This window comes from Convolutriloba macropyga, chromosome 13 (assembly GCF_964194025.1).
Source record: "Convolutriloba macropyga chromosome 13, txConMacr16.3, whole genome shotgun sequence".
Classification (NCBI taxonomy): Eukaryota; Metazoa; Xenacoelomorpha; order Acoela; family Convolutidae; genus Convolutriloba; species Convolutriloba macropyga.
This window is the reverse complement of record NC_134480.1, coordinates 4,166,176-4,179,290: the sequence shown is the minus strand read 5'-3', so window position 1 is coordinate 4,179,290 and position 13,115 is coordinate 4,166,176. Positions and strand designations below refer to the sequence as shown.

The window sequence follows — 13,115 nt, the reverse complement described above, 5'->3', positions numbered from 1 at the left end:
ATTAAGCCCAACTTGACACTCATAACCCAGTAGAAGTCTAAGCCGAAAAGTTTGAAACTGCTAACTGACCTTGGATGGGTAAACGGGTTCTTTTCTTGTTCTGCTGTTGGTTAATTCCTTGAGCTACAGGAGAGGGCACACAATTCCCATTCACACTTCCAGGAGAGGCAAAACTTCTGAAGGATTTATGGGTTCCATCGGATGACACCGAAGACGGCAAGTCGGTCGAGACCACCCGGGGTGCCAGTGAATTTACACCTCCTCCGAGCTGGCCGGGGGTTCCGGCGGGAGGAGCTGCGACCTGGACCATACCGGATCCGTTGAAACAAGGCATCCCGTCTGCCAACAGCGTCATAGGTCTATTGCGAATGTTGGCGGCACCGGCTGGGTAGTTGTTACTCTGGTGATGACGAGTCGCTGTATTATTTCCACCTCCACCCCCACTGCCGACTAAGGCTGATGAGTAATCGGGGCTGAGAATGACGTCATCCGTGATTTGTTCGTTCTCCGCAGCGTTGAGGCTTCGGAGGGGAGCGAGTAGAGGCGCCACTTTGCTCGGAGTTATTTTCGGCTTTTTTGGATCCAACAGATTAATCATAATCTGTGTGGACTTGGAAAAGGGGTTCGGTTGTGGCGGTTGCTGCTGACTACTTTGGTTCTCATAGTTCGAAAGGGGTTCTTGCTTGATCTGGGGCGTCAATAGTTTGCTACTTTCACTGGTCCTGCTGCAAGGCGACGCTGTGTTCGAATGTGAGTGTTTGTCAGTAATGAGTTTTAAAAGCTGAGAACACTCCGCACTTCGAGGGGTGATATTATTATTGTTGTTATTTAGAAACCCGGCACTGTGAATATCCGAGCCTTCGTTCCCAACAAATATCCTCAGAGGGATTTCGCTCTTGGTCTGGAAATTCCAATTTCCGAAGCCTTTGGGCGGTTCACAGAGAGGGTTTTCAGGCAGCAAAAAATGTTTGTCGTTTACAGAATGCGGCGGACTTCTGTTAAAAGCAAGGGGAGTTTTAAAAAACTTTTCTAGAACCTCTTCATTTTCAACACAGGATGCTTTTACACTGCTTTCGGCCAAGTCATTCAGATGCTGTTTGGCCAAAAAGTTCTGTTTATCTTCGATTTCTTTGATACGTTTCGGGTCTTTAAGTTGGGCCAAACAGCTACTCGGAGAGTTTATCGGAGGCAAAGAACGCAAGCTTGTACCTGTACTAGTAACACCTGCAGTGCTATTAGGCACGCTGGCAAAGTTGGTTGCCGGGGTAACCAGACCACGGGGCGAGATGTGCCATTTACTGGTGGTATCACTGGTTTGGGAATTGAGGGAAGATGGCGGATGCTGGCTGTTGTACAAACTGGTCACAATATCCGTGAAACAATCGCCCACGCTTGATCGTCGAGCGGGAGAGACCAAAGTGTTATTGCTCAAATGGCCCCCCGATTCTCCCCCCGCGGGGCTAACCAGAACAGGGAATAACGCATTGTTGTACCTGTGTTGTTGTTGTTGTTGTTGACTTCCCAAGCTGAACTTTTTAGTCGACTCTACAGAAGCTTTTTGGGGTGTCAAAGGTGACAGAATTGCGGATGGAGGCAATTTGGGGTCGAAGAAAGAGGGCGGTGGGAGGGTGGGGTGGTGTTGAAGTTGAGCCCCAGTTGTGATATTATGGTGTCGTGATATGCACGCGACGTCTGCTACTGTACTGGGTCCACTTTCAGAGAAGTTTTCACGCACCCAAAAGTGCCTGAAAAAATAAACAACCGAATAATAATAACAAATAAACAAACAATTCAAATTACCAATTTAAATTGCACCAAAATGCTAAATTTATCAAACAACAAAAATAGCACTCACGAATTATCCCAGCAGAGAAATCGAGTTAGCGTGTCACGTGGTAGTAATAAGGATATTGAAAAAATAATGCAAATTAAACTTGTGCGCAAGAATATATAATAAAGCTGTACGCACGACGAATGGAGTATGAATTTAAAAGGACCCACTAATAACCAACCAACCCTAAGGCAACCAACGAACCAGCTAGCAATCGGTTGTCTTTACAAATCAAATCAATTACAAAATACGCACGTCGCTCAGTAGAATGAAGCAAACACTGTCGCAAATTCGTCAGATTTCTGACGATGATCAAAACGTTCAAAACTTAGAGCGAATGCATCTATCAATGAATGCATACAAAACGCAACTTTGCTAAACTGGGCAACGAGTCAATATGGTTAGGAAACTTGGGCAAATATCACATCTACATCGATTCAACCCATTGGGCTAATTAGGTTCGCCTATACATATCAATGTAGCCCTCAAGTTAGCACAAAGCGGTTGGATTAATAGCCTACAGGGGGTTGAAGCCGACAGAGGGAAAATGAGATATTTAGCCGAAAGCTAATTTCTGATTCGATAAATCTGATTGGTCAAAATATCACTAGCTAATCCTGTCATTATAATTGGTGTGCGGTAGGGTTGTCGGCTTACATTCTCATTTTTTGGTTGTCGGTTTAACCCCCTGTCGGCCATTTCCCGAATCGACCAAAATGGTGTTCTCTAACTTGCACTCGCATTAGCTAGCCCAACTAACAACCATCATAACAACAGACATACAAAATAAGTTTAACCACTATAATAATATTATCATTACTTCCAATCTAATTCCACTGCTAAAAAACAAGTTTTGCTCAAATTCTTTGCTAGTTTCAATAAACATGATGTCAAATTAAACATAGAAACAATCTTCAATAAGTTCAAATGAGGTCTAAACAAAAAGAATGAGCTACTCAGCTGTTTCCTAAAAACCGCTTTCGAAACAGCTGAGTTTGTCAACATTTTTGCGGTAATCTGTTAGACAAAATAAATACAATTTAATTTATATTTATTCATCTTAAATTTTCTATAAATAGTTATTAATTAATCATTCAAAAGAGAGATTTTAAAAAAAATCGTTATAAATTTCCCAGATATTTTTAAATACTCCGATTTCTAAAATATCGGATTTTTGGGGGAAAAACAGTCAATTTGTCTGAATTTAAATCTCAAGCTGCAGAAGTTGCAACAGCCGGCCAGCCGTCTTCTGTTTAATATTCATAACGAAATCACTAATTAATTAATTAACATTCACTAATGATGGTTATCAAACTACAAAATTCCTTCTTCATAATTATCAGTTTGTTGCATATTGAGCCTTTTTCAATAGTTTTCAATAGTTTCTCAATGTGAATAATCATTGATAATGACAGCTGGCTTAGGTATTGCAATGAAATACTTTCGGGCGAATAGAATTAGTCCTTATTGGATACAGTATTGACGCATTTTGTTATTTTATACGCTTTCATCACTCAATAAATACCTTTAGAAACTTTATTTGGAAGATTATTGAACAATATTCTCAATTTAGTTCAATTGACTGCTGAAAACCAACGCTTGAAAAAAAACTATAGCCAACTAAAGACAGATGGGTTTTTATTTGTCCTCTGTCATTACCAGTTTATCCCGTTTTTTTTATGAAACGTCAAATCATTCACGCGACACACACACATACACACACAGACTCACAGAGAGAGAGAGGAGAGAGAACATGCTGGACAAAAATAAAATGTCCAAAGAAAAAATGTGCATAAAAAGACACACGGCTTAAATGCTTCAACTTCGTTCGAGGGCAACTAGAAACCTGTAACTTATTTTTCCTAGCTGCATATCTTCAAACTTCGATTCGAAAACGATCTTAGAAAAAGCCTATCGAATATAAACATAAACCGACTAACGTCAGACGAATTGCTCTCGAATGACTGGCGAGGCAAAAAAAAATAACCAAGGTTAAGTACAGAGCATAAAAAACTGGGTACAATGGGTTGATACCGGTTCTAATTGTAATTTCCTTCTTAGCATTGACTCCGTCCATTTTGTTTCTTTACTGTTCAACTGTTGTTTAAAAGCAGATAGAGATAACGACCAAATAATGAAACTAGACTAGAGACGTCAAAATGTTGAAAAAACAAAACTAGGCGAAGCAAAACAAGTTATTGTTTGATTTAGTAACAAAAAAGAGAAATGCAATAGTAGCCGACAGATATAATGAAAGAAAAACTCTAATAAAACAATTATCCGAAAACTTTTTGTAAAACTTTTCACATTTTGACTAACACTCAATATTTTGTCTCAAAAACTCGAATTTTCTAATATCATCAGGTTTCTAACATCCAAATCTTGCAGGTTGGAAAAACTGCTCTTGCTTCCCTTTCAAGTTAACGTCTATATTTCCATGTAGAAAAAGGACAAACAAAAAATACTTTTGCTTAGCAATATTTTGTCGGACGCATTTTCTAATGCTCAAATTTATTTTCCTGAAAAAGTCAGTTTTATTTTGCGTTAATAAAGCTAATTAACTGCTATTCTCTTGCATAAAACCTTTTAAAATATCTACCTCATAATTATCTTAAGGGTTAACGATATGATTCGTCGAAAAACAAAAATCTAAAACAACCGATGGTGAATTGCGCTAAAAAATTGCTAAAGCTGGAGTCATTAAAATATTGATAACCATTCCATTAACTCTAAAAACTATGCTACTGCTTATTATCAAACCTTGGAGGAGGTCCCTAGCACCCTGAAAGCGGAAAATTAAAAAGATTCAAATTGATTCAAAAATTGCAAATAATATTATTAAAAAAATTGCTTAAATTCGTGATATTAAAATCTTGAAAAACATTCCATTACATCTAGAAACTATACAGTAACCTATTGTCAAACCCTAGAGGAGGTTCCTTGTCTCTTGAGGCTGGAAAAACCTTAAAAAATCACAAAATTTTCGAAAGACATTTAGAAAAAAGTTTTATCACAAAATTGCTAAAATTTGTCATATTAAAAAGTTGAAAACTATTACATGGGAAATAAAATTTTTCAGTAAATTATTATCAAATCCTGCCTCTGGAAAGACGTGAATTATGAAAAATAAACGGACAAATGTCGGAAGAATTGCTCTTGAACGACAGGCGAGGCAATTTAAATCTGGGGCTGTAGCCTGGTTCAATTTTTCTTTATGGGTGCAAAAACCAAACCTTTCCCCGGCCGTGATTCGAACCACTGACCTCCCAAACCACAGCCACACACACTAACCACTGCGCTACAAATCACTTAACTCTGCTATTCTGCAACCGATTTTATATTAGCAACACGCTTTACTTCGGAGCAAAGCGGAGATCACTCAAAAATGAAGCACGAAAGAGTGAAAAAGTCACTTAACTCAAAGAATGTTCTAGAAGAAAAGCGAAAAATTGTCAAGCAAAAATTGGCGTAAAAAAGACACACACATTTACAAAAATTGCTATGAACTTCGTTCAAGAGCAATTAAATATAAATGTCAAAAAATTGAAAAAGGCAGGTTTTGTCAAAAAAATGCTAAAATTGGTGATGTTAAAAAGTTGCAACCATTCCACTGCCACTAAAAACTATGCAGTAACCTACTAACAAAAAACCCCAGAGGAGGTTCATTGACACCTAGGGCTGCGAAAGCTCAAGGTCGTCAGTAGCTAGCCACGGGGGGGTGTTCAATGGGGGTGTCTTCAACCTCTTAGAAACGCCCTTCGCAACATAAGTATAAGTCTCCAAAACAGATTCTGTGAACCGCATACTTAAAGACTAGTGAGCTGAAGGGCTCTAAGAGCACTTAATGCCCGCTGGGCGCTACCTGTTTATCACGTTTTTGAGAACGAAAAGTCAAAATGGGTCAGACGAAAAATCGCAAAAAAGACCGACAGGACTAATATAATTGCAACAAACTTCGTTTGAGAGCAATTAAAATTTTTTAAAAATTCTTAGCCCTCATTTGCTCCTAATAACTCCAAAAATTCAAATAACGTCACTTTTTTTTACACAAAAAGAAATAAAAAAAATCTAAATAAATTTCTAACCCAAATATAGTTGCAGTGTTACAAAAATAATTGGGTTAACTTTTAAATTATTATTTGGTACACAGTACCCCCTACGTCAGGTCACAAAAGGGAAACTAACATTTTGCAAAGATTTTAACCAAAACGGAGAGCAAAATAACAAATCCATAGAAAAGTGCCCTCATGTGGCTAAAAATCTGTGGCTTATTAAACCTTTTAATTCAGGGCAAATTATGAGTTTAAGCGAAAATTCGCCGGATATTTTCCGTTTGTACCCCCACTTTAATGGTTGTATATTAATTGCACCCCCTACGCGCACGTGCCATGCTTTTACATAATCATTTAGTATGTAATGGCACGTGCTCTGTAACTGTGGGGTGCACTAAGGGGGTGCAATAATGTACTAGGGGGGGGGGGGGGGGGGGGGGCACAAACGGAAAAGAAAGAACGCAAAGTTACAGTTACCTACCTACCTTTATATTTTATATATTACAAATTAATGATCGTAAAAATTAACCGTATCAGTTAGGAATTTTGCCTCAATCGAGAAGTTTTCCAAATTAGCTCTTGACTTGAAACAAACGTCAGTTATCTCAACAAAAAGGGACCAATTAGAGAATATTGATACAATTTCATTCCATTAGGGACATCCCGGTATGAAATAATTGCACAAACTTCACAGAAGCCTTTTTTAATTCATTTCCTTTTCTTACTGTTTTCTTTGAATCCGAAGCGGGCGAGTTTAGTTTGAACTTAACTTCAAAATTGAACCCCAATTCGGAACTCCAATTTCATCAAAATTCATTAGTGCTATTTATCTACAATTATAAAAACTCATAAGTATACATGTTTTATTCAGATTTTCTTCACAAAAATGAACAAAAAGAAAATGAAAGCAGAAAAAAAATCACCCCCATTCCAGTAGTATAAAAGTATTAAAAAATGACTAGAACCTCAACGGGGGGGGGGGGGGGGGGGGGGGGGACGGACATTTTTGGAAATCAGGCTTCCAAAAATGTCCCCCCCCGTTGAGGTTCTAGTCATTTTTTAATACTACTCATTCCTTATTTGAATTGAAGAATCTTCTGTTTAGCCGGATTCGTAGGAACATACTTAGACTAAACTTGCTGCGGCATTTTCAAACTGCCCAAAAATGACACCAAATGCCCACACGTTACTAATTTCAAATATGCCAGCCTCGTTTTGCGTATCGGTCGTTTTATAAGCTCTGCATTATCTATTTTTTAAGAGATCAGCCAAAATTTCCCATTTAATTTGCCGAAAAAATGGACGACCTTGTTTGAAGTTGAAATTTCAAATTCGATTTAATTTCAAAATTGCGAGAAATTAGAAAATACAGGGGCCACAACACTAAATGAATCAAAACAGCCAGGCGGTTAAAAAAATAGCCACTTGAGTAGCGACTATTTATTATATAATCGATATAAAAGAAAGAACAAAATTTGACAATAAGGGTTCAAATGGGTTTTTTTTTATATACTCAAATGGGTTTTTTTGTTAAGACAATTTTGGCCCATATTTGATTTTTAAATATATAATGGCTTATTGAACTTTGCTTACATTTTTCTTTTAATTTGGTCAATTTGTAGCTTAGTGTCAGCCATGAAGAATGCTTCTTCTTCCACAGAGTTCAAATTCAGCCTAATTGCTTAAAGTAAGTAATAGTTTTCTGGCTTTGATGCTACTAGATTTCAATTTTTTTATTTTCATGCATTTGCCCATTTTTCACGTTTTCTAGTTTTGTAACATTATCACGTTATTGACAGTTCAAATATATCACAATATTAGCGTTCAAAATAAAGCTCAATAGATAATATTAAAACCCTTAAAGATATAGACTCTAGTTTTAACGGCCTCGACAATACTTTCTCGAAGAATTTAAATGAATTTTTTAAATTGTTTTAAGTGTCGTTTTTACTTTGTCTTTTCTGTCGTATGTAATTTTCTGTACAATGACCCGGTTTCATTGGCTTTTTATGGAGGAATATATGGGCCGATAGCTGATGGCTTTCATGACTTTGAAAACAATTGTCTTCCAAAATAAAAAAAAAATTAACTTCGCAATTTTGTTCCTTTTATTGTCTCTTAGTTACCTAGTCTCGTTAATTACAGGCCTAATATGACAAAATTGTTGTCAAGGCAAGGTGTCAAAGGGATTGTTGTCACAAAATCCAATGTTTTTAAAGAACTCATAACTTTACTGGCTTCGACACGGGTTTTTTTAAAAAAAGTATATTAGTATTGATCTTTTGTCATATTTTACGTTCTTTTTGTAGACGTAAGATATATTCTGGATAATTGAAGGTCTCAAGAGCTTCCTTTGGAAGAATGAATGTAACTATTTAATTATTTCATTTTGTAATTAATGGCCTTCATGTCTTAGGAAATAATTTTTCTTTCGAAAAAAAACAAGTATTACCTAAACAAGTTTTTTCTTTATTGTCTGCTTGTTACCTGGTTTCATTAATGAGAGGTCACATAATACATTATCGGTGTTCCAAAACGGTGCAATCAAACATATTTTAAGTGCCAAAGTCTGGCATTACGGCGTCGAAAGCGTTTTCTGGCAAAATTTAACTGATTTTCTGTTTGTTGTCCATTTGTTCTTTTTGTAACCGCGTAAAAATTGAATACCGACAGTTCTTAATTCCCAACTTTAGAAACACCTTTGGAAGAATGAATGTAACTAATTAATTATTTCATTTTGTAATTAATGGCCTTCATGTCTTAGGAAATAATTTTTCTTTCGAAAAAAACAAGTATTACATAATTTTGCGTTTTTTCTTTATTGTCTAATTGTTAAAGAGCCTTATTATGGACTGGTCCCATATCTTTTCTGTAGAATGCCAAGTTATTTTGTTTAATTTCATTTTTATCTGACGCTATTTTGATTTTGTTATTAAGTTTTGTTTTTTAACAGACGTAAATTTTTTGATGTAATTAAAGTTTGTTGTTCTTGTTTGATTTTGCTGTTCGTCTTGACTCGCTTTCTTATTATTGATATATCTCATGAATGCAATTAAGTTTTGTTTTTTAAAACGGACACAAATTTTTCGATGTAATAAATGTTTGTTTGTGTTGTTTGAATTTGCCGTTCGTCTTCGCTCGCTTGCTTAGTATCGGCATATCTCATCAATCTAATGCAAAATTTTTTACTCCACTGAGTTATTTGCCTTGGAGTCTATCTTTTCGTTCATACACCAAGTGTTTTTGAAAAATAATTGAATTTTTGGGGTTTTCTATCTGTTCCTCATTTGGTAGACAATTATGCCAAAATGGTGAATGAGCGAGGTCGGAGGCTTATGTGCAATCGCAACATTACTGAGCCTCCTTGCTAATTCCTGTAAATTAAATTTATCATTATTGCGACTTATGTCGATGCCGTGCTTAAAAATTATTGGTTTTCAGACGTGCCCAAAAACATTTCACATACATTCCAACCGGCCTTTTTGCGCTTTAAAAGCGCAATTATTCATTCTCCGTAAGTGCTGTCAAATAACAAAACAAATTAAGATATCAATAAATTTTATAAAGAAAAAATTTACTGAAATCGTTGACATCGTGAAGGAAAGAAAATCAACTGATTGTTAAAACTTATGAAATGTTGATGATTCGTCACTTTATTTTACAACAGCGTGAGATCAATCGCTCATTTGGAAAAACAAGGCAAAAGTTTATATTTCGTAATTCGTGATTTTCATCTTATCCAGTTGACTTCTGGAAAAAATAAATGATAATATGAATTCATTAAGCGTGACAGTCACTTGCTGTGTATGAGAAATAAATAAAGTTCTCATTTTTGTTAATTTCAAAATCTGAAAAAGGAAGAGTTGTAAATTGAGGCTCAGAGTTGGTATCATATATATTTGTCAACAATGAGTAACTTTTTAGAAGTTTCTACCAGTTAAAGATTATTTCCCAAGTATAAACATAAACCAACTAACGTTCGGATGAATTGCTCTCAAAAGACAGACGGGGACAATTCAATTTTGAGGGAGCGTAGCTTAGAAATGTTCTATGGGTGCAAAACACTTCCCTAATGGGGTTCGAACCCGTACCTCCAGATGGACCGCCTGACAATCTAAACACTCATATACAGAGGCTTTGGCTTCTTTTTGCTCACAATGACTTCAATCAGCAAACTTTATTTCACAACGAGCGCAGTTTAGATCCCTCAAAAATGATAAACAATAGTGTGAAAATTGTCGCTCAGTTAGTCAAAGAATATTCTAGAACAAAACGCAAAGCGAGATTTTGCATTAAAAAGACATCCAGGTTCACAAAAATTGCTTCAAACTTCGTTCGAGAGCAATTAATAAGGACATTTGGTATTGTGGTGGGGGATTCGCGTACACAGTTCAAGGTTTTCAAAACAATAACATAACGGGAACGGGTTAAAAACGAACGATTGTTATGACTAGCGAAGGTTGTCTTCGTCAGTCGCTAGCTTAAGCTTAGGGAGCCTATCTTCACTGGGCAAGGGAGGTTGCCACAAACAGAAAAAATGTGAGCTGAGTGGGGGGGGGGGGGGTCCAAAAACAAGAATTGCTCTTCAACCCAAGAAATTGTCTCTCCTGTGTTTCGTTGAATCGCAAGCATAGAGATTAGTATGCCTCTTAGTGCACTGTTCAGCAACTTTATTCACTCATGGTGCAACATTTTAGTCCGTTTCTCAAGACAAAAATTCGCGAAAATTTGTTGGTCAGACGAAAAGTAATCCGCCAAAAAGTATCCAAAAGACCAATAGGACTAAAAATAATCGCTACAAAATACGTTCGAGAGCAACTGATATTAGAGTCTTTTCTGCTTCGAGTCGAAAACAAATTTGACTTGCTGCGGTTGAAAGCTGAGGTACATTTGAAACATTTTTTGAAGAATAGAATTTTTTTGAAGGAATAAACAGATCTTTATCTAAAAGATAAAACCTTTTTTTGCGCATATATTTTAATCGACCGATATAATTCAACAAGAAAAAACAACATACCATATATTGGCAATGCTTCTATCACAACTAGCCAATGTTCGACAATTCGAAAACGTGAAATAAGGATTCGACACTTTCCACCGAAAATATACAAATTCGGAAAATAGATAATCGTTTGTAATGACGTTGCGCGACGTTTTTTAAAACTTGATCCAGCTTGGAGTTCAAAATTGTCTTTAATTTGAGCAAAAACACGCGGCTTAAGTTGCAGGCAAACTGCATAACCGTTTTGTAACTTCTGTTGAATAATAATAATAATAATTATTATAATAATCAGAGTAGTACTAGCAGAAGCAGTAAAAGGAGCAGCAACTTTAGTAGTTAGTAATCTTAATATTTTCTCTCTTTCTATTGTTTGCTGTGTTTAGAAGAAACGTGACAAGTAGAACAAGCATCGCGATACAGCTCTTAGTTCTAATATTCACCTTCTAGAACTAAATACAGTTGATAAAAGATGTTGATTAAGAGTACTTTGTTGGTTTCTACTGTTCAAATAGTCACATGGACACAATTCTCTTTCTCTGTATACATACTCACTAGTTCATCACAACTCAACAAAACTCTTACCATCCAAATGCATGTACATGTTCGAACTGTTAAGCTCAATGTTGACCAAATCAAATATCAAATCATAGGCAGAATCATGCATGTACAACCTCTCTCGAAAACCCTCGACAATTCGGAACATGGACATACGCAACCAGCATATCTTCATATTTCAAAATCTAGAGGCCTTTCGAGATCTAGTTTGGGTTAAATAGATATAGTTTGTACACGTCTCTTATTGCATTCAATAAATGTTTAATTTCAGATTCCAATTTTGATCTATTCTTCTCAAAATGGGTTCGAAAACGATGGCGGCCCGACTGCTGCTATGAACCGTGAAACAAGGGTCGCGTGTTAGTGAGTAAAATAGAAACGATTGTTTCACAAATAGAAACGAAATTGTTGAATTTGGAGGTTCTGAGAGATTAAGACCTCGAATTACGTATTGTTTTGGTAGTGTTAGTGGTGGGTTCTTTACATATACACACACACTGTGTAATCGCAGATCAAATAATTCAGTTCTGGACAATTCTTTCAAAGGTCATCCTAAGAACTCACTTCAGTCGAGGTCATCCTAGAGTGATATAAATTAAACCAAACGAAATCAAACCAAAATACATGAGCATTTGATGAAAAAGATCTGATACGAATTCAATAAACGAGCATATACGTCAATTTCAGAATTGGAAGTCAAGAATCTGTTTATAAATATCAATAACTAAAATGATAATTTATCCCTTTACTATCAGTCGTAGTAAATATTTACACTCTGGGCCATTTTTTGGCTCATTTAACCAAAACATGTTCAATAAAGTTCTTGACAATTTTTCCGAGACTCAAGACTGGAAAACGATCCATTCATCTTTTTATGAAGAATAACTTGGACGATATTAGAAAGCTCATATTTTGTTTTACAGATGATGTGTTCAAAAAACAGAAACTGAATTAAAATATAAAAATTAAAGCAATACAACAAATTAGTAGTAACAAACGTCAAAAACAAAAGGCTAAGGAATCTTCTAAAAGAATGACGTTTCAACAAAATTTGCAAAATTTATGTGCGATAAGACGTGGTAACAAATTGCAGGATTTTAAGTTACGCTCTATGATTCCTATATAAGTCATGCATTAAAAAAGCACATAACGTTTTTTACGCATCATTGGCCTTTACTGCAGATAGATTATAAAGGGAAGAGCTAAAAATAATACTCATAACTCCATTCCTCCGGCAAGTTATAGCCATCCATATGCGGTATATATAGTTAAATAGACTCACATAATTAAAAACTCTGTCAACGCCGAAATATGCATTAACTCGTGCATTGTGACAATTTTTGCCTGCGACGATTTTTCTGATTTTGCCTGCGAAGAAGAAAGACTATAAACATTCAAGTAGAAAACTGTAAACGAGCAACGAAAACAATATTATAGATAAACGTCATACAGGCTAACCTAAAGAAATGGCAATTTATTTATTTTTCCTTCAAAAACAATTCGAAAATTTTCCTTGTGGTTCAAACTTGTGAGCCTGAAATTTCTACTTAAAATAACCACCAGATTGCACATGTTAGGGGGTCTAAACAAGCTCAACTAATGTGAAGATGGGTCAGTACTGGATTCGAACCAGCATCTCTTACGTTCAAGCCTAGCTTGCTACCCATTCACACCA

The 13,115-nt window shown here is 36.0% G+C and overlaps 2 protein-coding genes across 3 annotated transcripts in view; both read right to left on the bottom strand.

The window, feature by feature from the left end:
• Positions 1-13,115, bottom strand: part of LOC142352268 (cleavage and polyadenylation specificity factor subunit 4-like) — a 441,589-nt gene that overhangs the window by 207,057 nt on the left and 221,417 nt on the right. The window lies entirely within an intron of this gene.
• Positions 1-13,115, bottom strand: part of LOC142351993 (uncharacterized) — a 119,010-nt gene that overhangs the window by 23,224 nt on the left and 82,671 nt on the right. For both annotated transcript variants that reach the window (XM_075404290.1, XM_075404291.1), the window contains exon 6: positions 70-1,745. In XM_075404290.1, coding sequence (XP_075260405.1) covers positions 70-1,745 — 1,676 coding nt within the window. The remainder of the gene's footprint in view (positions 1-69; positions 1,746-13,115) is intronic.